General features: G+C 45.6%; 1 protein-coding gene across 3 annotated transcripts in view; it reads left to right on the top strand.

Annotated features, from left to right (window-relative positions):
• BTAF1 (B-TFIID TATA-box binding protein associated factor 1) overlaps positions 1–24,754 on the top strand; it is a 321,948-nt gene that overhangs the window by 36,101 nt on the left and 261,093 nt on the right. For all 3 annotated transcript variants that reach the window (XM_078786829.1, XM_078786828.1, XM_078786827.1), the window contains exons 6-8: positions 6,398–6,531; positions 6,757–6,880; positions 8,557–8,625. In XM_078786829.1, the coding sequence (XP_078642955.1) occupies positions 6,398–6,531; positions 6,757–6,880; positions 8,557–8,625 (327 nt within the window). The remainder of the gene's footprint in view (positions 1–6,397; positions 6,532–6,756; positions 6,881–8,556; positions 8,626–24,754) is intronic.

Genomic DNA, 24,754 nt, shown 5'->3' with positions numbered 1-24,754 from the left:
GGCGTGAGTGTGCCTAGGTGTGCAGGTACAAGTACGGAGTGCGGGGGAGAATGCACACCAGAGAATGTGGAAGGAGAGTGTGCAGTAACGGAGTGGATGGGAGGTGCGGGGACGCCTGGGTGTGCGAGTGCGGAGTGGGTCGCGAGGTGTGAGGACTCGGCTCAAGCATCGACACCGACCGGGGTGGCGTTTAACGGGACGGATAGCAGACGCGAGCCCCCGGTGAGTGGTGTGCAGCGGGGATCGGTGCCGCGTCAGTCTCCCAAGGACCGGCGTGCACGATTCGTGCCGGCCCCCGCACTGTATGGTTGGTGCCGTGCCGTGGCGGCAATGGCAATCGGCGAGGTTTAAGGGGAGGTAGGAGATTTCGGAGCCGCGCACCCTATCGGTTGCGGTGCTCTGACCGTGGCCGGTTGGGTCACCGTGAGTGGGACCACGAGGCCTCGCGCAGGGATGGAGCTCTGCACCTCGGCCCATCCATACCTCCCCCCTTGGATCGAAAATGCCAGACGGACACTCCATACAGGCGACCAACCACTCGAATGGATCGCTCGGCCCTTCGGGGTCGAGACGTGACAATGTACTTCCATAGATGGGGGCTCCTAGTGAAGCGGACTGTGAGAGTCGTGTACCCCACGTGGGGGAATGGTGGTGCCACCATTCCTCACACAAACAGGGCCCATGAGCATTCGTTTAAGGGGATGGCAGTGATAGGCACATGGGGGTGCCAGCAATGGTTACCTCCATGGGGCACCAAAGCTAGCCGAGGGAGGGCTAGGATAATGTTAGGGATTTAGAAGACCTTAGGGACCAGAGTTAAGTAGTGACACCTGTACTGTAGCAAGGACGTAGGTAGCTTAGATGGATGTTAAAGTACAGGGAGTGCATAGTGTAAAGGGACGATGGGGAAGCACGAGTTTTAGGGGAAGTCGTCAGCTAGATGATGCTGTGTGATTGAGGTGTGTTGTTGAGATAAATGGAATTGTGTCGAGGTGTATGGAAAGAGGTGTGAGAGCACAAAAGGTGTGCGAGATAAATGGTGTGCGAATAAGTAGTGTGGAATGCATGGTGTGAATGGGGGGAGGTGGAACCCATTCGCGAAAGCCCGGGGTGGGTAGTGTAAAGCCAGGTAGAGGGCATAGGCAAAATTTGTTGGATATTGACACCTGTGATGCGGGTAGTGGAAACGAAGTGTTTTGTTGGGTGCATGAGTATGTGGAATGGCTGGGCATGTGGCTTGATTGGTGCGTATGGTTATTGGGGCACTCCGCCACTGGTAGTTTGTCGGCCAGGTGAGGCCGCAGGTAGGCTCTGGGAGCCGGTTAGAGTAGTTGTGAGTGGGGCCCGAGGATCCCAGGAGCGGACCCGGGTTGCCCAATGCCAAGGTGGGCATCAGGGGGTAAAGTGCCAGGAGGGGCCTTCCCCAGTTAGGGTAGTTGTGAGTTGTTGAGTGGGGCCCGAGGATCCCAGGAGAGGACCCGGGTTGCCCAATGCCAAGGTGGGCATCAGGGGTAAAGTGCCAGGAGGGGCCTTCCCCAGTTTAGGTAGTCGCAGGAGCAGGTAAGCTCGGGTGGCAGAGGTGCGCAGGTAGGTAGACCTGCTGGTGGAGCCACACGACCCAGCCCCGAAATTGTGCAAGGGCACAGAATGAAAATTTGCGGGAGTGAGACCCAAATTCGTAGGGCACCGCAGTGTGGGCAATGGGAATTTGGGTTCTTAGAACTACATAGTTTAAAGAGGCCGATTGGCAGGGTACGACCCCGGGTAGTTTAAAAGTAAATGTCAGTAGTGTAGTTAGGATGACAAATCCCTTCGCACCATCCACAGCCAATCACCGAGGAGGACGAAGTTCCACACCAGTGCTCTGTAAGCCGTTTGAGTTGTAAAGTGCATCATGACGTAATGTGACATTGTGTTTGTTCCATCCCTTCCTTCCTGGGAGGCATTGGGAGACGAATTTGGAATTAGAGGGGGATATGGGAGACAAGACGTAGAAACGGATTGTAAATACAAGGAGGGCTAGGGTAGTGTAGCCGACGGTGGGGGGTACGGACGGTTAGGGACGAGCCTTGCTCTGCTCGCTCGTCCGCATCCCTCGCACCACATTACCTTGTGTTTCTGTGTGCCATTGCGTCTTTTCCGCTTTGCTTGTTGTGCCTTGTCTCTCCCCCCACCCCAGGACCATTTTGGAGGTGGAACTGTGCAGCACCATCGACCTGTGCAGCATCCCTTCTGCACCTTGCTACATCTGTGCAGCCGAACAGCGCAGCACTTTGCTGCCATATCCTTTAGCTGCACCTTTGTTGCACCTGTGCAGCACTTTGCTGCCACAACCCCTTTGCTGCACCTCATCACACCTATGGACCACAAGCCTTGTGGCCTTACACCTCTGCTGTGCAGCATTTTGCTGCAAAACCATCCTGCACCTTTGGACCACTTGTATGAGTGGCATTAATGCCACGCAGTTGGACCACATGGGAGTGGCCCTGCCTAGCAAAGAAAAAAAAAAATGAAATAAAAGCATTTTTGTGCATTTTATTATGGTGTGCTAGGCATGAGAAGATGTGTAAGTTTAGATAGCCCTGAAGATTAAAATGGCCTGTATGCCGGTCCGGGGGCCAGAAGTGGCGACTGTCTCGCGGTTTTGAAGACCCAGGGGGAAAAAGGGGCTTAATCTCCCCTTTGTAAGGGAACGGACTTCGAAAAACTGCAACAATACCTTGTTTAATATCACAGAAAAAAATAAGTTTAGTTATAATCCGGGGAGTGGATATAAAACTATAGTAGTTACACCCGGAGCTTATGAGATTTCTCAAATAACTTCTGAAATTGGACGTCTTATGAAAGAAGAAGGTGATGAACCAAAAAATATTGAAATAGGTATTCAAAAACATACATCAAAATCAACTATTACACTTAAAAATAATTAGAAAATCGATTTTACAATTGATATTCATTCCGAGAGCTATTAGGCTTCTATGCAAAAAAGATTGAAACTAATAATACGTTTGACAGTGATAACGTCATTGATATATCCGCAGGTATAAATTCGGTATTGATTCACTGTGATTTGATTGATGGCGCTTATAACGACGGAGTAAAAACAAATATAATATTTTCATTCAGCGCTGACTCAACCCCAATAGGTTATAAATTCAATATGGAACCAAAAAATCTCGCGTATTTACCCGTCAGGAAAAATCATTAATAAAGTACATTTTAAGATAACCGATCAAGATAATCATATGATTTCTTTCAATGATGAAATTATATCCATCAGAATTCAACTACGTGGTTTTTTTCAATAAATAAAAACTGGTTATTTGGAATCATTGAAAAATTGTATAAAGAATATAAAACTATTAATAAATGAGCATCTAACCGTTTTTTTTGGAATTTTTATTCCGTCAAAAATTTCAATGGAGGATAAATTATATTTTGAAAAATTGTTGTGGTCTGATACTAATTATTCTCGATTAGAACAAAAAGTCAAAACGGCAAAATTGAAAAAAACTTAAAATTAAAATGTTAAAAAGTTTTTATATTAAAAAGTTTTTATTCTGTGTAGAATAAAAAAAACTGTGTTGTGAGAAAACACGAGTTGAGAAAATATAAAATAATTACGAAAGATCCTGTTAAAACAGCTGGAGATGGGATTGCGGAATGTATGTACCTTTCACCGTACTATAAGGGTGAAGGTATGTTTCTTGGGAGAGGATACGATAAATCCAAGAGACAAATAGGTATAGGACATCAATTTAGAAATAAAGGAGATGGGATAATTGATACTCTTATGGGTATTGGTTCAACTATTCTTAAACATAAAGACCTAATTGGTTCAACCGCTTCTGCCGTGGGAAATGTAGTGGGTGCTGTATAGAGTATAAAAGACGCTCAAAAGGAGTCTCATAAATTACAAGCGATCAAAGAAATAAAAAAAGGTAAAACTTAACTAACTCCGCAAGAAAAACAAAAACTAATTAAATTATTTGGGTCGGGTTTTCAAAGGTTTTAAATATTTATTTTACTAATCTAAAAAATATGGAAGCAATTGACAGTATTTATGATTTGGATGATACGATTATCATTTCCAACTCTACTAGAAAAGAGGATTATTTTAAAGTAAATGCTATAACGGGAACAGATTGGAATACAGACGGAACAAAAAGTTTTGAGATAAATAATCAACAAACTTACTTGAATCTTGCCGATAGTTTCTTGTTGTGTAAATTTAAATTCACTAAGGCTGCAGCTGCCACAAACGCTACACTTGTAAATGATTTCTTCTGGAAAATGTTTGATAGTATTCGTTTGTATATTGTGTTACATATTTATGGGAATGTATGTGAATTACTATTCAGGTCTTTGCTTAGTAATGTGTAGTCGATTAAGGGTTGTTGTGGTTGGAGGGTCAGGAGCCCTTCTGGGAAAAGAGACCGGAAACGGAAGAAGAAAGGACACGAGGTCGGGAGAAGCGACGAGGATTCTTCTTCCTCGCCCCGCTCCGACGAGAGGTGGGATCGATATTGAGCCGTGTGGAAAAGCGGCGTTCCCGAGCCCGTCTGGCGAGAGGAGTTACCGGGACGGATACCTGCCCGGTGGACACGTCAAGCAGCCGTGGGGCCGTGCACCGACCCAGCGTCTGGCACCGTTCGCGGCACCGTCTACAAAGACGCGTACGGGTCGCACGTTGGGGCCTAACTCGCATTGCAAGCGGCGTGTGGCTTTTGCCTGCTGTACAGTATCCGCTTCGCGTGGCCAAGAGGGGGCTGCAACTTTGGTTCCCGGTACGATACATGCCCGGTGGAACAACGTCCACCCGGGGTTCGTTCAACCGCCCGAGTGCGGCGAAGCCGACCATCATCTTCGTCAGGAGGGGCCCAGAGACATTGTGAGGGACAGAGACCAAAGGGGGTCGTGAGTACAAAAGGGGACACACGTATGTAAGATGGCCATCTTAATCATCTTATATCCCTTACCATTATTTAGTTCAATTAAATCAGCGGACCAGATGTAATCAACCCCTTTGGAATTAACCCTCCTTCGTTTAAACTTTGTGATTATAGGTTTATGCAACTCATCAGCTTAAATGATTTGTTCCTCAGGTTTTTTTTTGTTTGGTTTTTTTGTTTTTTTGCATACAAGATCGAGGCTCGTGAAAGAGCGAACATTAATCACACAGAAAGACAAACAGACACATACAACAAATAACATCAGGAGCGGTAGACAAGATGGGGAGAGAGGGGGAAGGACACAAACAAAACATGTGGATGGATGTGCCTTTTCAAGGTTTCATATTAATCGGAGAAGTAGTTACCGAGCTATGTCCAAAAAACGATTCAACCAATCAGAGAGCAGCGAGCTATCACGTGTGCCGAACGTGGCGAACAGACTCTGCCTCGGACGGCACATTTGAGAGCGTATTCATTTATTTCACGTTGGCAAACTATGTTGCCGTTAAACTATGTTTTAAAACTAATTACGTGCACGCTATGGCGATTTCTTTACCAAACTCCGCAAGCCGTTCGCTTTGGACCAAACCATTTCATGTAAATAGAGGGGGGGGATTGTCACCGTACTCGCAAGCCGTTCGCTTTGGACCAAACCATTTCATGTAAATAGAGGGGGGGGATTGTCACCGTACTCGCAAGCCGTCCGCTTTGGCTTTGCGAATGGACCAAACCATTTCATGTAAATAGAGGGGGGGGATATAATTTTAGATATATATATAGTACGGGCATGCCCTAGTACAATTAATCCAGAAATGTGCTAATCATATCCCATGACCATGAAAAGATGGGTCTAGACACTTCATTTGCCATGATTGGATGCTTGAATACAAAGTTGTTGCAGAAAATCTTTTTATTTTTTTAAATAATGACGTCATCTAATTTGCATACTTCATTCAAACGTATGCATATAATTGATCCCGAAATGAACTTTTCATAATCATCAACCCTAAAAACATGGGTCTCAACACTTCATTTGCTATGATTGGATGCTTAGATACAAAGTTAGTGGAAATTCTGTATTGTTTTTACAATGGCGACAGCTAATTTGCATGTTATGCAAATTTGACACCTTTCCACCAAATATATTTTGGTAATGTTTTATTTGGGTGCTAAGGGGACATTTCTGAAATGCATAGCGGTGAAAAACATTCTGTTGCAATTAGTAGTGGGTTGAGCCATACAATTTGTTAAATTGACCGGACTATTGTTTATCTTTCTCCTGATGTTACGATATATTTTGTCAGTGAATGAATGAATGAATGATATATTTTGTCAGTGTTGTCTTCTTTTTGTTTAAAAAGGAACGAAGAGAGGTTGAACATTGGAATTGCCTTTTTCACATGTAACTTGTGTGTGTGTGTGTGTCACGTGATATGTCGCAACAGCTTGTTCCTGCTGCTGATATTATAAAGTGTGATCTCCAAGGAATGAGCAGCCGTCAAAAGAACAAGGCTAAGCGCTTGGCGAAACTGCAAGCCAAGCAAAAATCAAAAGACCACAATGAAGCTGTTCCACCCAGGTGAGCATAATGAAGCTGTTCCACCCAGGTGAGCATAATGAAGCTGTTCCACCCAGGTGACTGTTTTTATTTCTCTCCAGGTGTTTCTGACCAGGTGTTTCTTTTCAAAGCATGTGTTTTTCTCTCTTATTGCTGCTTTTGCTCATCACTGAAATTCTTCAAATAAGTTTTTGGTTTTTGTGTGTTGGTTTTGTATCGGCAAGTGTTTTGTCTTTGCATCACCAGCGAGGCAGTGGATGGTGAGCCAGAGGAGAAACGGTTCAAGGCATGCAACCCAACGGCAGAGCAGCCAGAGAACGAGGATAGTGCTGCGGAGATTTTGCCCGAGCGATCTACTCTCTTTGAGGAAGTGAGTCTGCTTTCAGTTGGCTTTGTGTACCAAACCTTTTGGAAGCATTTTCAACAAAAATTTTTGTTTAAAGTATATGTGCAGGTGTTGGCTTCCCTAAACTGTGGAATTGTTTTCCTCTTACAGGAAAAAAAATACATATTATTCAATTTCTGTTATTTTGTTCTTCTGTGATTACATTTTGAAGAAATGAAGTTGTTGGTTTACAAGGTAACAACACTACTCAAAATTTCCATTTTTCCCTCCTGAGAGTTCCCTTCTGTATCCATCCTGTCCACTCCATAGATCCTCTCCTGCCCCATATTCTTCAGTTTTCCCTCCTGAGAGTTCCCTTCTGTATCAGTCTTGTCTACCCCATGGATCCTCTCCTGCCCCCCTATTCTCCAGTTTTCCTTCAGTTCCCTTCTGTATCAGTCTTGTCTACCCCATGGATCCTCTCCTGCCCCCCTATTCTCCAGTTTTCCTTCTGTATCCGTCTTGTCCACCCCATAGATCCTCTCCTGCCCCCTATCCCTCCCACACCCTTTGGTTGTCTTCTGCCTCCCACACAACTCCCCACACCATGTCTTCACACCCTCAAACTGGGTTCAGTCATCATTCACACACTCAAACTGGTTTAAACTTGCTCGAAACCACTTTGAATGTTATGGGTGGGGGAGGGGGGATTTGTAGTATGGGGGTTAAGTCATGTGACTTTGCAATAGGTTTCGCGTCTCGAGATGACATCTACCTCATTGTGATTTTTCCCTTATCTTTTGCACATCACGGAGTAAACTTTTAGTGATTGTTTCCAATATTTCACTTGGTCATCGTCTCGGTAATAATTTTTATCCTGCGCACGTGAAATGAAAAGCAGGGTTAAACAACTCGGTTCAAGTCTGTCCGCTCATCTGTCCGACTCTGTTGCTCCATCTTATTAGTTTATGATCGAGGAACAACTTATTTGAATCGAATGTTGTATTTTGATCACGGATTGGAACATGAATAGGAAAACAATTTTGACGTTTTCGTGTATTTTGGCTCTGAATTTGTCCCGACTGCACATACGCACAGAGGAGAGGAGTAAGATAATATTTTTACTCTGCCTGTCTGACTGACAGTGAAACAAAATTGAAAATCATTCCAAACAGGAATTTACTGTTTTAAGGACGTCTAAAGAACACGAACAACAGGCACGAAGAACGAATGTAACGTGTTAAATAGGGTGATGCAATCGACACTGGGGACAATGGCGATAAAACCCTGAATTAATTTGTTTGTTTGCCTTGAAACATCTTTAAACCTTTATATTAATTGAATTAAATACTTGAACACTGTAGAACACATGGCCTTCATAACACTTCCAATGATCACAGTATATAAGGATATATATCACGAGAGGGCGTGTCATGAAATGGTATATCAGGGTGAAGAAGAGGCCGCTGATATGTTTATGTTCGATGCTGATTGATGCTACGTTCTATGGTGATCATAAAGCCTCCATCTCCTAACCTGTGTGTCATAGTCGTCTTATTCGTGTATAAGGTTGATGTACAAGACAAATTCAGTTGGGGAGGATCTTCAAAATCCTGTTATTATTAAAATTGAAGTTTATACTGGAATACTGCATGGTGTGTTGTGTTCTACGAACTATCCAGTTGTAATAGTGTTTGTTCCGCTGTGTTCTTGCCTTGCAGTCCAATGGCTGGCCCTTTGAAAGTTTTTGTGAAGAACTTTGCAATGACTTGTTCAGCCCATCCTGGGAGGTAAGCGCTTTACCCTTAAGGTGCCTTACCGGACATTTTGTTGCCCAGTTTTTCTCTGATGCATTTGCAGCTTTCCGTCAGATTCATATTGTTGTTTTAGTTGTTGTTGTCAGATTCATATTGTTGTAGCCACGAAGGGTCGTTCCAGTTGCCTGGTACGGATCCCGGCATGTCACTCCAACAGCGACCGTAATGGCAGACTGAGTTGAAGACCCCTAGCCGGATCGCATGTCCACCGTCACGATACCATACTGCTGGGATCATTAAGTCTGCCACTTGTTACGCTAATTGGTGCCGCGCATCTCATCCACAATTAACGGCTGAGTAAACCAAACGACATGTGTCACGGTCAGGGTGCTCAGCATTCATTTATGTCCCAATTAATCCTCGATGGACTTTCCTAATTGAAAGATTGATCACAACGACCCAAATTCACCCCAAAACCCGGTATATTTAATCTCAATGGCCGGGGCGGCTTTTTCCTGACTAAAATATCGCAGATATCCTCTCAGAAGGTTCAAAAAGAACATTTACTTTTACGGAGAGTAGAACATAAAACATGGGCTTGCATGGATGGTGATTTTTAGACACATACGTTAGGAGTGGTGGATGCCGTCTTTTGCATATAACGACGCATATCTAATAATCATGAGTTTCATCACCTCGCACTTGCACAAATACAACTATTAAGGAGCTAACTAAACCATACTGAGCAATGTTAACCCTCAGGCATCATTTTCACAACATTAGCCGCACCTTCCTTCTTTAGACTCGCCAGAGTCTTCACCCAGAAGCGGTGGTGGGGGAGCAGTGTTGGACCTGACTCCACTTACCACGTACAACTCACCACCCTCATCTCCACTTACCAAACAATACAACTCACCACCCTCATCTCCATGTACCAAACAATGCAACTCATCACCCTCATCTCCACTTACCAAACAATACAACTCATCATCCTCATCTCCATGTACCAAACAATACAACTCACCACCCTCATCTCCACTTACCAAACAATACAACTCACCACCCTCATCTCCATGTACCAAACAATACAACTCATCACCGTCATCTCTACTTACCAAACAATACAACTCACCACCCTCATCTCCACTTACCAAACAATACAACTCACCACCCTCATCCCCACTTACCAAGTACAACTCCCCATCCTCATCACCACACCACCCTCATCTTAAACCCCCACATGCAAAAATTCAAAAACAAGGATTCTCCCCTATTCTAATGCGTCACTTCTTTAATCCTACATGTTGTTCCACTAAGGCACAAACTTATGCAGTTTTAAATCCGGATTTCATTTTAAATAAATATGTGGTTAGGGTGAGGGAAGACTACAACAGCAGAGCCTCTTCTTCTTTGCTGTGCTGTGTTGTGCTTTCTGACGACTCCAATGCAGTATTTGGTCTCTCGTTGGTTGTTATCTCCATTTACGGGTTTTAAGAGGTGGGACACAGTTCTCCCAGAACTCGATCTCCACCTCCTTTTTCGGTAAAGGATCATTATTCATGAACCAGACTGTGAAACTTCATTATCATAGCTTCGTTCCAAGGGATATTTTTCGAATCCCCACTGAACCTCTGACAGCCTCCACTTGTACCTTGTTTGTCGTGATATTCCCCAGAATGCTTTTTAAGTACTCTTCAAGGGTTTTCTTGTTTATCCCTGTTACTCCGATTATCACTGGTACAATTTCAGCTTTCTTCAATTTCTAAGACCTCTTGACCTCATTTTTCAGATCTTGGTAGTTTATCATTTTCTTGGTTTCTGAAGCATTTAGTCTAAAGTCACTGGAAACCGAAACCTCGATCAACGGTGCCGTGTTTTCCTTTTTGTGTTTGAGCATGATGTCCGGACACAATGCTCCGCATACAATGTCTACACTTGATGGGATCATCTTGTCATGCGTGAGCACTATTAGTCTAGTAGGAAGACTAGGTCCCTCTGCACCCCCCGGAGATATACTTCTAATCAGTGTTTCTAGATTGGAAAAAATGTGTAGAAAATGACTAGCTATGGCCCCAAGCTGAAAAAATGTCCCACATACCATTTTTGTGCAAATTACTGCTGCAAATTTTATGCAAAATTATGCAAATTTTATGCAAATTTTTGATGAGGAGTAGAGTTGAGGGGTCTTTGAGGGCTTCATCGAGGTGCTCTCGGTTGCAAGACTGGGTCATTCTGAGAAGCACAGCAGGGTCAGAGATCATGATGTTCTCCTCCTCAGTGAATCTCTCCATCAACAGCCTCTCCATTGCCTCACACACTGTTTTGAGGCAAAAGAGGGACTTTGCGTAGGCCTTTCCACTGAGAACACCTTTGAGAGATCCACTTGTTACTAGTTGTGCCTCAAAGAGAATCTCTGCATATCCAGAACCACGCATCTTGTGTCCAGTGAGCATCCCGATGTAGTTCATGGATGTGTGGAAGGGTCCAATCGTTACTACATGACTAGCAAATTCATTTGGCCAGCGCCAGATGATGGGAAGGGCTTTCATGCAGACACCCAGATCAAATGTATTCAGGACCCATCTCTGACCCACCTCAGCAGTTGCTGCCTCGGAACGCTTCAGTAGCTCACGAACAACTGCGTTGTCTGTGATCGGTCTGTGCCTGGTGCCTGCATGGCATGGCAATGGCCTGCAGCCTGTGCCTGGGCTAGGGGGTTTCACCTCTGCAACTGGTTCTCCCCCACCCAGCAAATCAACAGTCGACTACTGCACGCCTATCCACCAACCGATCACAGACAACGCAGTTGTTTGTGAGCTACTGAAGCGTTCCGAGGCAGCAACTGCTGAGGTGGGTCAGAGATGGGTCCTGAATACATTTGATCTGGGTGTCTGCATGAAAGCCCTTCCCATCATCTGGCGCTGGCCAAATGAATTTGCTAGTCATGTAGTAACGATTGGACCCTTCCACACATCCATGAACTACATCGGGATGCTCACTGGACACAAGATGCGTGGTTCTGGATATGCAGAGATTCTCTTTGAGGCACAACTAGTAACAAGTGGATCTCTCAAAGGTGTTCTCAGTGGAAAGGCCTACGCAAAGTCCCTCTTTTGCCTCAAAACAGTGTGTGAGGCAATGGAGAGGCTGTTGATGGAGAGATTCACTGAGGAGGAGAACATCATGATCTCTGACCCTGCTGTGCTTCTCAGAATGACCCAGTCTTGCAACCGAGAGCACCTCGATGAAGCCCTCAAAGACCCCTCAACTCTACTCCTCATCAAAAATTTGCATAAATTTGCATAATTTTGCATAAAATTTGCAGCAGTAATTTGCATAAAAATGGTATGTGGGACATTTTTTCAGCTTGGGGCCATAGCTAGTCATTTTCTACACATTTTTTCCAATCTAGAAACACTGATTAGAAGTATATCTCCGGGGGGTGCAGAGGGACCTAGTCTTCCTACTAGACTATATGTTCATTTTCAAGGATCGGATTTGGTTTGTGTTTCCATGATTGTTCTTGGACCGGAATGTTGAAATGTTTACAGACGTGCCAGTGAATTACTCGACAGACGCTGTCATGTTTTTCTGTGTACAACTGTTCTGACCTGAGTTTTTTTCCATCCCAAAAGGAGGCGACTGGTACTTTGTTTCTACTCTACAAAACCTGCATTTGTCCAATTGGCTCAATCCCACCATTTCCTTAAAGCCATCAGTGTCGTGTCCCTGGTCTTGGACATTTCTCCAGTGTGTGCACCTGAGTGCGCCTGCACGCGTTCCAGCCAAATAAGCGAACGGCTTGTGTGACATCGCCCAGGAAGGGAACTGTATTGTATCTCATTTAATGATACATTGATGAGAAAACCTCCATTGATTCTGACAATGGTTTGTGTTATAAACAAGTTCCTTAAAACCAACATCAATGCGGCCGAGTGCAGAGCAAGGATTATAGCTGCTTTGGATTTCGCCCATTGGTATTTATATCTCTGAGAATGACTCTGTAATTCAATGCATGTTATACAATGTACAATTAAATATTTACCCATGACATACACTGCTGTGCAAAAGTTTATTTTCACCGTTTGTGGTTCTATTCCCTATTAAACATTTGCGGGCATTTAGAAGTGTGCAATATAGGTGGAGAATAATTCAAATTTTTATGAAAGTGAATTTAATGTCAGTTACGTTTAAGTACATGAAATAAATTATATATAAAACTCGTGACTTATAGATTTATATAATCATTTTAATGTGGTAGGGCATGATTGCTATCCAAGTTATCGACTCGGATAATGTTAATGATTTTGATAAGAGTACTCTTTAATAAGATAAGAGTACTTTACTCTAATCGTAGTCAACGTGTGGCCCTGAATGGGTTTCTCTCATCTCCTCTTCCTGTTCAGGCTGGAGTTCCCCAAGGCAGTGTTCTGGGCCCTGTGCTTTTTCTGGTCTTCATCAATGATCTCTCTGACTCTTGAAAATCCTCTCCATCTCTTGGCTGATGACTCTACTCTCTGCCGCTCCATTCCTCATTCCTCATCCCTCAGATCGGCAGTCTGCAGCCTCCTCACTCTCTGCAGACCTGGACAAAATCACAGACTGGGAAAACAAGTGGAACATGTCTTTCAATCCTGACAAATCTCACACTCTTACGATGTCTCTCCGAAAAGACCGACTGGACAACCCTCCCATCCACTTTCTGAATTATCCTCTCCAAGAAGTTCTGTCACTCAAGCTTTTGAGTCTCACTATCTGCCATGATCTTTCCTGGGAAAACCACATTTCAAATCTGGCCTCCAAAGCCAGTCGCCGACTGGGCATCCTCCGTCGTGCTAAGTCCTTCCTTGGCACACCTGAGCTCCTCACCACATACAAGGCTTTCATCCGCAGCTCAATGGAGTACTGCTCTCCCCTCTGGGCTGGTGCTCCAGCCTCACACCTAGCTCGTCTTCACGCTGTTGAAACGAAAGCGTTCAGAATCATTGGAATCTCCCGCGATGACGCTATCTCCAAGGGCCTTTCACTTACTTACCACAGGCAGGTTGGTGGTCTTTCCGTCTTCTACCGACTCCTCTCCGGCCTTGCTCCCCCAGCTCTCTCTGGGCTCTGTCCCCCAAATATTCCTACAGGTTGCACAAGATCTGCCTGCAACCCTCTTATGGTTAAACTGCCAAAATCAAGACTCTCTGCTCACCTTCACTCCTTCATTGCTCTTTTCTCCCGCCTCTGGAACAAACTCCCTCACTCCCTTCAATCCCACTCCTCCCTCCAGGTCTTTAAAACGGCTGTTCACCACCATCTCTTATCTTCCCCAATCCAAAACCTTGATCTTTTCTACCCCCGGATAATTTCACCCCAAATCCACTTTTTGAGGTGCCGACTTCTTTCCTAGAAGTCCTTGGTGTCGTTGCTTTTTATGCCTCCCCCCAGGCCCTCTCCCTCCCACACATCTCCCGATGTCCCTGCTCTCAAATGTTGTGTTTGTGTGCTTCCTCCCCTTCTTTCCCCATCTTGTCGACCGCTCCCCTTTTTATATACTTTGTTTGCTTGTTTGTTTGATTTGTTTGTTTGATAAATGTTAGCTCTTTCACGAGCCTCGACTCTGTATACAAAAAAAAAAAATAAAGGTTGTAATGTTGGTTAAGCTCGGATTTTTGGATTAGGTCCTTGTGTGTGATTTATCTTGTGGGCCTTAATGATAGGGTACAAGGTATGGGGTCGGCATGTTTGTTGTATTGAGTATTTTGCTTGTCCAATTAGGACACCAAGGTCATGGATGTTGTAGTAGAGCTTGCACAACTACAGAAGTGGAGATTTCAGATGTACTGTGATTTATCGACAAATGTTTTTGATTGGGAACTTTTTCATGACTTTTATGTTTTTGAGACCAAGCATTTCTTAGCGAGTACTCTACGGAGTTTAGCAAATACATATGACATGTTTTCCTTTTTTGGTTGAGGCCTTTTTTGTAGTTGGGTTCTAAGTCGGTCTCCTTACAAAAGTGACGTTTTCTAGGAAGCAGGTTGATAAGTTTCATCGAGATTCAATTTTTAGGCTCATGTTAAGGTTTTCCCAGAAAAAGTTAGGGAGCGAATTACATTGAATGTGTATTCATTAAAATTGAAACTTATAGTCAGGATCCATGTGTAATATTGCTCTGATTTTTGTGGAGATTTGTAACAATTTACATTTTTGCGCAAATGCACAAAAGCAGCTCTGCCGTGTACAGCTTTGTGCGAATGTGGGGGTTCTTGCCATGATTAGTTGATGTGATATCTGGCATTTCACATTTGATGGTAAGCCTAACTGACTCATGGCACATTGGTATCTACAACAATTAGTAACTTGGCTTCGTATTCGTTTTGACTGTTATTTTTTTTATAGCACTATAAGTTTAATTTATGGTACAGGGATCTTATATTTCATCAATACAAAATAAAGCGACACAAAGACCGCCAAATGTTGTCTCTGTAAACTGGAAACTGTTGCAAAAACAGATCTCAGCAACGACAGACCAATCAGCCTTCTCCCAATTATCAGCAAAGTCATGGAATCCATCATTGCTTCAGATATGAAATCTTTCCTCTTCTCCAATGGCTTGATCTCTGATCATCAATTTGGTTTCAGACCTGGTCACTCTACTCTGGACATGCTGCTTCTGCTTTCTCATCAATGGATGGAGGTCCTCAATGCCAAACAGGAAATTAGAGCTGTCTCCCTTGACATATCACGTGTCTTCGATACAGTCTGGCACCCCGCTCTGCTCACCAAACTCTCCTCTTTTGGTATCCATGGAAATCTCCACGCATGGCTGGCGGACTTCCTCTCTAGTCGGTCAACGTGTGGCCCTGAATGGGTTTCTCTCATCTCCTCTTCCTGTTCAGGCTGGAGTTCCCCAAGGCAGTGTTCTGGGCCCTGTGCTTTTTCTGGTCTTCATCAATGATCTCTCTGACTCTCTTGAAAATCCTCTCTATCTCTTTGCTGATGACTCTACTCTCTGTCGCTCCATTCTTCATCCCTCAGATCGGCAGTCTGCAGCCTCCTCACTCTCTGCAGACCTGGACAAAATCACAGACTGGGCAAACAAGTGGAACATGTCTTTCAATCCTGACAAATCTCACACTCTTACGATGTCTCTCCGAAAAGACCGACTGGACAACCCTCCCATCCACTTTCTGAATAATCCTCTCCAAGAAGTTCTGTCACTCAAGCTTTTGGGTCTCACTCTCTGCGATGATCTTTCCTGGGAAAACCACATTTCAAATCTTGCCTCCAAAGCCAGTCGCCGACTGGGCATCCTCCGTCGTGCGAAGTCCTTCCTTGGCACACCTGAGCTCCTCACCACATACAAGGCTTTCATCCGCAGCTCAATGGAATACTGCTCTCCCCTCGGGGCTGGTGCTCCTGCCTCACACCTAGCTCGTCTTCACGCTATTGAAACCAAAGCATTCAGAATCATTGGAATCTCCCGCGATGAAGCCAACTCCAAGGGCCTCTCACTCACTCACTCACCGCAGGCAGGTTGGTGGTCTTTCCGTCTTCTACCGACTCCTATCTGGCCTTGCCCCCCCAGCTCTCTCTGGGCTCTGTCCCACAAATATTCCTACAGGTCGCACAAGATCTGCCTGAAACCCTCTTATGGTTAAACTGCCAAAATCAAGACTCTCTGCTCACCTTCACTCCTTCATTCCTCTTTTCTCCCGCCTCTGGAACAAACTCCCTCACTCTCTTCAATCCCACTCCTCCCTCCAGGTCTTTAAAACAGATGTTCACCACCATCTCTTATCTTCCCCATCCAAAACCTTGATCTTTTCTACCCCTGCTAATTTCACCCAAATTCCACTTTTTTGAAATACCAACTTCTGTCGTGGAAGTCCTTGGTGTCCTTGTGTTTTATACTCCTCCCACCCCCCCCCCCCCCCACCCCCTTCCCACGCCTCCTCCCCCCAAGCCCTCTCCCTCCCACACATCTCCCTGCTCTTAAATGTTGTGTGATCTCAAGTGTTTGTGTGCTTCCCCTTCTCTTGTCGTCCGCTCCCTCTTTTTATATATTTTGTTTGTCTGGATGATTTGTTTGTGAGCCTCGATTCAGTATACAAAAAGAAAAGAAGAAAAAAAAGCACTTATGTTCCAAAAGTGGTACAACTATTGCCTTTTCATTATTGCCTTCTTTGAATTATCTGACCCTAAAAACCTATATATAGGCACCAGAATTAAGATTCTAGGCCTCTTGGTTGTTGAGTTATATGGTATTTTAGTATGAGATGGCAGCCATTTTGAAAAATGGCCGCCACAGCCGTCATAGGCCAATACTGGGATGGCACTATATCTATTTTTTCTTGTAATGGCCTACTGATGATATGTACCAAGTTTGATGCTTTTATCAAAAAGTGCACGATTCTTCCACCTATCCGCTCTACAAGGTGTATTAGCTCCACTTTAGAGTTATTTGATACGATTCAACTCCTCAATATTAAATCTGTTGACTTTTTTTTTTCTTTTTTCTTTTTTATGCCTCAACCGACAAAGTCGTCAGGCATTATATATTCGGGTTGTCCATCTGTCCATCCATCTGTGTTTCTGTGATGGGTTTTTGTTACCGTGACGACCTGAACATGGCTGAATAGATGCAAGTCAAGCTTGGTGGAGTTTTTTTTTGTTTTTTTTGTATACAAGGTCGAGGCTCGTGAAAGAGCGAACATCAATCACAAAAAAACAAACTGACATAAAACATATGATAAGGGCAGCGGGAGACAAGATTGGGAGAGAGGGGAAAGGACACAAACACAACATTTTTTTTTTTTTTTTTGTATACAAGATCGAGGCTCGTGAAAGAGCTAACATTAATCACACAAAAAGACAAACCGACACACAAAACACAAAAAACAAGGGGAGCGGCAGACAAGATGGGGAGAGAGGGGGAAGGACACAAAAGAGAGGGGGAAGAGGGGGAAGGACACAAACACAACATTTGAGAGCAGGGACATCGGGAGGACTTGGGGGGGAGGTGGGAGAGGAATAAAACATATGAACACTGCAAGGACTCTGGGGTGAATTACCGGGGGTAGAAAAGATCAAGGTTTTCGATGGGGGAAGATAAGAGATGGTGGTGAACAGCTGTTTTAAAGACCTGGAGGGAGGAGTGGGATTGAAGGGAGTGGGGGAGTTTGTTCCAGAGGCGGGAGAAAAGGGGAATGAAAGAGTGAAGGTGAGCAGAGAGCCTAGACTTTGGCAGTTTAACCATAAGAGGGTTGCAGGCAGATCTTGTGCGACCTGAAGGAATATTTGGGGGACAGAGCACAGAGAGAGCTGGGGGAGCAAGGCCGGAGAGGAGTCGGTTGAAGACAGAAAGACCACCAACCTGCCTGCGGTGAGTGAGTGAAAGGCCCTCGGTGTTGACTACATCGCAGGAGATTCCAATGATTCTGAAAGCTTTGGCCTCAACAGCGTGAAGCCGAGCAAGGTGTGAGGCAGGAGCACCAGCCCAGAGGGGGGAACAGTATTCCATTGAGCTGCGGATGAAAGCCTTGTATGTGGTGAGGAGCTCAGGTGTGCCAAGGAAGGACTTCGCACGACGGAGTATGCCCAGTCGGCGACTGGCTTTGGAGGCCAGCTTGGAAATGTGGTTTTCCCAAGAAAGATCATGGCAGATAGTGAGACCCAAAAGCTTGAGCGACAGAACTTCTTGGAGAGGATTGTTGAGAAAGTAGATGGGAGGGTTGTCCAGTCGGTCCTTTCGGAGAGACATTGTAAGAGTGTGAGATTTGTCAGGATTGAAAGACATGTTCCACTTGTTTGACCAGTCTGTGATTTTGTCCAGGTTTGCAGAGAGTGAGGAGGCTGCAGACTGCCGATCTGTGGGATGAGGAATGGAGCGACAGAGAGTAGAGTCGTCAGCAAAGAGATAGGGAGGATTTTCAAGAGAGTCAGAGAGATCATTGATGAAGACCAGAAAAAGCACAGGGCCCAGAACACTACCTTGGGGAACTCCAGCCTGAACAGGAAGAGGAGATGAGAGAAACCCATTCAGGGCCACACGTTGACTACGACCAGAGAGGAAGTCCGCCAGCCATGCGTGGAGATTTCCATGGATACCAAAGGAGGAGAGTTTGGTGAGCAGAGCAGGGTGCCAGACCGTATCGAAGGCACGTGAAATGTCAAGGGAGACGGCTCTAATTTCCTGTTTGGCGTTGAGGACCTCCATCCATTGTTGAGAAAGCAGAAGCAGCATGTCCAGAGTAGAGTGACCAGGTCTGAAACCAAATTGATGATCAGAGATCAAGCCATTGGAGAAGAGGAAAGATTTAATATCTGAAGCAATGATGGATTCCATGACTTTGCTGATAATTGGGAGAAGGCTGATTGGTCTGTAGTTGCTGGGATCTGTTTTTGCACCTTTTTTGTGCAAAGCGGTGATGTTGGCTGATTTCCAAGCAGATGGCAGATGACCTTGAGCAAAAGAGAGGGTGAAGAGAACAGAAAGAGGGAGTGAAAGAGCAGAAGAACATGATTTTAGGACCCGTGGGCTGATGCCGTCAGGACCAGTTGCAGAATCAGAGTCGAGGGTTGACAGAAACTTTTCCACCTTGTCAGGAGGAAAGGACACAGAGTCCAGGAGCAGCTGGGTACGACTGGGTACGGTGGGTACAGAGAGGGATGGGTTTGGGACACAAGATTTAGAGGCAAACACAGAGTTGAGGCATTCAGCTTTTTCACGTGCGGAGTCAGCCGTTAAGCCGTTTGAGGTGAGGGGATGGAGGGGGAACAAACACCAGAAACAGATTTGACCAGACGCCACCAGGATTTGGAAGAGGGAGACAGATAAGAGAGTTCTGTCTTGAGAATGGTGAGATATTGTTTCTTGGCTCTCCTGAGGGTGGACACACACTTGTTTCGGGCTTTGTGAAAGGAAATGAGATTTCCTTCCGTTGGACTTGCTTTCCAGGAGACGAAAGCAAGTTGTTTCAGGGCAACAGCCTCACCACAAGATTCCGTGTACCATGGACGGGAGGAAGGGTATGACAACTGAAGACGAGATGGGATAAATCTGTGCATGAGAGAGAGCAATTTACTTTGAAAGAATTCCCAGGATGAGTTGATGTCAGAGGCGGTAGAGATGGGAGACCAGTCCAGATGATTGATGGCTGCTTGAAGACCGTGCCAGTTGGCCTGAGTGAAATGCCAGACTCGTCGACGCTGAGCAGGCTCTCTGAGAATGGTCAGAGAGATGTCCACTTTGACATGCACATGATCAGATGAGCCAATTGGAGCAGAAGAAGAGCAGCAGACATTTTCAGGGAAGTTTGTCATAACCAAATCCAGAAGAGAAGATGCTCCGTTGACTGAGATCCGGGTCGGGAAATTGACAGATTGTGTCAGTCCCAGTGAGTTGCAGAAGTCCTTTGCTGAAGAGCCATGGCTGGTGAGAGAGGTACCCACACCCAGCCAACTGGCATGGTGACAATTGAAATCACCACATATGAGGAAGAGAGAGTTGGGATGGGTAGATAGAAGTTGGTCCATATTATCAGACAGTGAGATGTAGATGGAGTCATCGCTGTTTGGTGGACGGTACAACACACATATGAACAAAAGTTGGGAGCGAAGGGGAAGCCGTAGCCAAAGGTATTCCTGGGGGTGAGATGGAGAGAGGGCAGTGGAGGGCGAGTGAGGAAGAGAGTTTTTCTATAAAGATAGCAACCCCACCTCCAGGACGAGGCTCAGGTCTATCATACCGGAGGAGGGAGTAACCTGGGAGAGATACCAAGGCATCAGAGACATCATGAAGGAGGAAAGTTTCTGTTAAGCAGATCACATCTGGTTTTTCAGAAGCAACCTGTATGGAGAGGTCAGTCAAGTTTGAGCGAAGGCCCCGGATGTTTGAGGTCCATACCGTTAATGAAGAGGAAGGGGGAGCATCGGGTCCAGAACAGGGGGGGGAGGGGTAGGGTAAGATGTGGAAGATGTGGAAGAGGAGGAAGAGGTAGGGAGAGCTGTTGAAGGTGTGTCAGAGATTTCAGAGATTTCAGAATAGCTTGGAGAAAGGGAAGAATGGGGCGGACAAAAGGTTTGATGGAGATTGGGTGAGGCACAGTGAGGTGTTATTTGAGGAGGGGGAAGAGCGAGGCAGAAGGTTTGGGGAGATGAAGGTGAAAGTTGGAAGGGGGAAGAAGCAGGGAGGATGCTTTGAGGAGGAGGGGTGAGAGTGGAGTCTAGGAGGGGAGGAGCGAGGGAGAGTCTCGGAGGGGAGGGGTGTGGGGGGAGTTTAGGAGGGAAGGGGCAAGGGGGGAGATTTGAAAGGGATGGGTGATGGGGAGGATTTGGAGGGGAGGGGTGAGATTGGATTTTGAAAAGTGTACGATTCATGGGAAACGAACATTTTTTGCAAAATGAGTTTGAGACCTTCGAGTCAAAAATACGTTTGAGGACACTGGAGGAGGGGTGGAGTTCTGGATAGTTTAGGGAATGTCGAAAGGAGGAACTGTAAGAGATGGTATTATATATATTTTTTGGAATGAATAGATTTGGTGAGCAAGACGAAAGCATCCTTTTGTAGGAAAAGAAGAAAAGGGTGTTATAATATATGAGAGAAAATAGTTGTTCAGGGGAGAGATTATACATTTCTAACCGCGTGATCGCGAACGAAGAACGAACGAACAAAAAGAACAACAAATAAACGAATAAGACCTGGGAAGGAAATATTTTTTGGGGATTTTTTTTTTTTTTTTTGTGAGTACAGATATTAAACAAGGAGGTACGGGGTGAACGACTGGGACGAAACAGAGAACGAAAATAATTTCAGCGCATTCGACGAATCGCTGAGAGAAAAACAAAACCAAAGGTCGGAGACGGTACGGTCGTCTAAGCCTACGAGTACTAGGCCGCAGAATACTCGATACCATTAACCGACGATTGTGTATACATGTACGAAAAATTAGCACCGAAAATTTTCCAAAAGATACGCTGTAGGTACACACACCGAAAGATAGATACAGTCTCGACAAAAACACGATTGTGAAAGATCACTTAGCTTCGAGAGCGTGAGCGCATTTGAGAGCAGGGACATCGAGAGATCTGTGGGAGGGGGAGGGCTTGGGGGGAGGAGGCGTGGGAAGGGGGTGGGGGGGTGGGAGAAGTATAAAACACAAGGACACTGCAAGGACTTCCAGGAAGCAAGTTGTTATTTCAAAAAGGTGGATCTGGGGTGAAATTAGCGGGCGTAGAAAAGATCAAGGTTTTGAATGGGGGAAGATAAGAGTTGGTGGTGAACAGCTGTTTTAAAGGCCTGGAGGGAGGAGTGGGATTGGAGAGAGTGGGGGAGTTTGTTCCAGAGGCTGGAGAAAAGAAGAATGAAAGAGTGAAGGTGAGCAGACAGTCTTGATTTTGGCAGAGTGTCTTGATTTTGGCAGTTTAATCATAAGAGGGTTGCTGGCAGATCTTGTGTGACCTGTCGGAATATTTGGGGAACAGAGCACAGAGAGAGCTGGGGGAGCAAGGCTGGAGAGGAGTCGTTAGAAGACAGAAAGAACACCATCCTGCCTGCGGTGAGTCAGTGAAAGGCCCTCAGAGTTGGCTTCATCGCGGGAGATTCCAATGATTCTGAACGCTTTGATTTCAACAGCGTGAAGACGAGCTAGGTGTGAGGCAGGAGCACCGGCCCAGAGGGGAGAACAGTATTCCATTGAGCTGCGGATGAAAGCCTTGTATGTGGTGAGGAGCGCAGGTGTGCCAAGTGTTATGGATTCGTCACTTCCGTTGTTGTGGTTCTCATCCACTGTAAACATTTTTGGTTCCATGTACTATTATTGTTATCGTTCAGGTGAAATAGAGATAACTGTTTTCAAAAGGTAAAAAAAGTTAGTGTTTTAAAAGAAACCGGAAACCGGATCGCGAACCAGACGAAGAAGAAGAGGAAGAAGAGGAGGAAAAGGAGGCGGAGCGAGTGAGGTCGGAGAAGCTGTTTGGAGGTCTGGAGCAAACGCTGGCGAACGGGGGTCACTAACGAACTTTGGGGTTTCCTGGGAAAGGGAATCCTGCGACAGAGTTGTTATCGCTGTGACACGTAAACCTGCGTGACAGGTTTTGCGGTTGATTCCGAAGAGAATCATTGGAGTGCCGTTACGTCTCGAGTACGGGCCGTTGGCCATTTTGCCTCGCGACTGATTTCGGATCGTTCGGATCGCTCCAGGCTTTTCACCTCGCTTCACCATTTCACCGCATCCAGACGTAACCTGGTGTGTGTGTGTGTGTGTGTGTGTGTGTGTGTGTGTGTGTGTGTGTGTGTGTGTGTGTGTGTGTGTGTGTGTGTGTGTGTGTGTGTGTGTGTGTGTGTGTGTGTGTGCGTGTGTGTCGTGTGTGTCGTGTGTGTCGTGTGTGTCGTGTGTGTCGTGTGTGTCGTGTGTGTGTGTCGTGTGTGTGTGTCGTGTGTGTGAGACGTGTGTGTGTGTCGTGTGTGAGAGACGTGTGTGTGAGACGTGTGTGTGTGTGTGACGTGTGTGTGTGTGTGTGTGACGTGACGTGGATTTTGAGTGGGAATTTGCGGTTCGTCGATTGGGAGCCATTGAACGTCCATACCCGAAGGTGTGTTTTCCCAGTCGCCTCTTGAGGGTACCTTTGCTCATCTTTGGCAGTGTGACTGTCAACCGAACGGGATTCTGGTCTCGATACAACATCGTTCTGACGATCACTGGAGCGTGGATCGACTTTGGTTTGAAGCTGGGACAGAGACATTGGGAATGTTCTTTTCGCTCACTTGGAGCACAGTGAGTTATATTGTACGAAACTGATGGTACCATCATAGGAATGATATATTGGTTGTACAATTGATTACTGTTGTTTTTGTGCTGTTATTCTTGTGTGACCTTAATACAATACTTGCTTGTTGGTAACAATTGGTGTGGTTTCACCATTGATCTTTGACACACAGAATAACACGTCTTTCTGCCCTGACTCCTCTCGGGGCTCGGAGGTACACCGTGTCCGGGGTTTGGGGAGGAGCACGTAACACAAGGAAGGACATCGCATGAGGGAGGATGCCCAGTCGGCGACTGGCTTTGGAGTCCAGCTTGGAAATGTGGTTTTCCCAGGAAAGATCATGGCAGATAGCGAGACCCAAAAGCTTGAGCAACATAACTCCTTGGAGAGGATTGTTGAGAAAGTAGATGGGAGGGTTGTCCAGTCGGTCTTTTCGGAGAGACATAGCAGGAGTGTGAGATTTGTCAGGATTGAAAGACATGTTCCACTTGTTTGACCAGTCTGATTTTGTCCAGCTCTGCATAGAGTGAGGAAGCTGCAGACTGCCGATCTGAGGGATGAGGAATGGAGCGGCAGAGAGTAGTCATCAGCAAAGAGAGAGGATTTTCCAGAGAGTCGGAGAGATCATTAATGAAGACCAGAAAAAAGCACAGGGCCCAGAACACTGCCTTGAGGAACTCCAGCCTGAACAGGAAGGGGAGATGAGAGAATCCCATTCAGGGCCACACGTTGACTGCAACCAGTGAGGAAGTCTGGAATGGATGTTTCCAAGGATACAATAAGAGGAGAGTTTGGTGAGTGGGGGGGAGGTGGTGCCAGACCGTATCGAAGGCACGATATATGTCAAGGGAGACAGCTCTGATTTCCTGTTTGGCATTGAGGACCTCCATCCAGTGTTGGGACAGCAGAAGCAGCATGTCCAAAGTAGTGACCTGGTCTGAATCCAAATTGATGATCAGAGATCAAGCCATTGGAGAAGAGGAAGGATTTGCTATCCGAAGCAATGATGGATTCCATGACCTTGCTGATTATTGGGAGCAAGCTGATTCGTCTGTAGTTGCAAGGATCTGTTTTTGCACCTTTCTTGTGTAAAGCAGTAATGTTGGCTGATTTCTTAGCAGATGGCAGATGACGTTGAGCAAAAGTGAGGGTGAAGAGAACAGAGAGAGGGTGAGATAGAGCGGCAGAGCAGGATTTTAGGACCCGTGGGCAGATGCCGTCTGGTCCAGTTGCAGAATCAGAGAATATGTTTGACAGAAACTTCTCCACTTTGGCAGGAGAGAAGGACACATAGTCCAGGCACAGCTGGATATGATTGGGTGAGGTGAGGTGGGTATGAAAAGCTGTTGTTTCATAACACTTCACTGTGAAATGTTCCTAGCACAAAAGCGAACATTTTGGGGGT

The sequence above is a fragment of the Myxine glutinosa genome, chromosome 11, assembly GCF_964187855.1.
Source record: "Myxine glutinosa chromosome 11, kmMyxGlut1.1, whole genome shotgun sequence".
Lineage (NCBI taxonomy): Eukaryota > Metazoa > Chordata > Myxini > Myxiniformes > Myxinidae > Myxine > Myxine glutinosa.
Note: the sequence above shows the minus strand (reverse complement) of the source record. Positions and strands in the feature narration are given on the sequence as shown.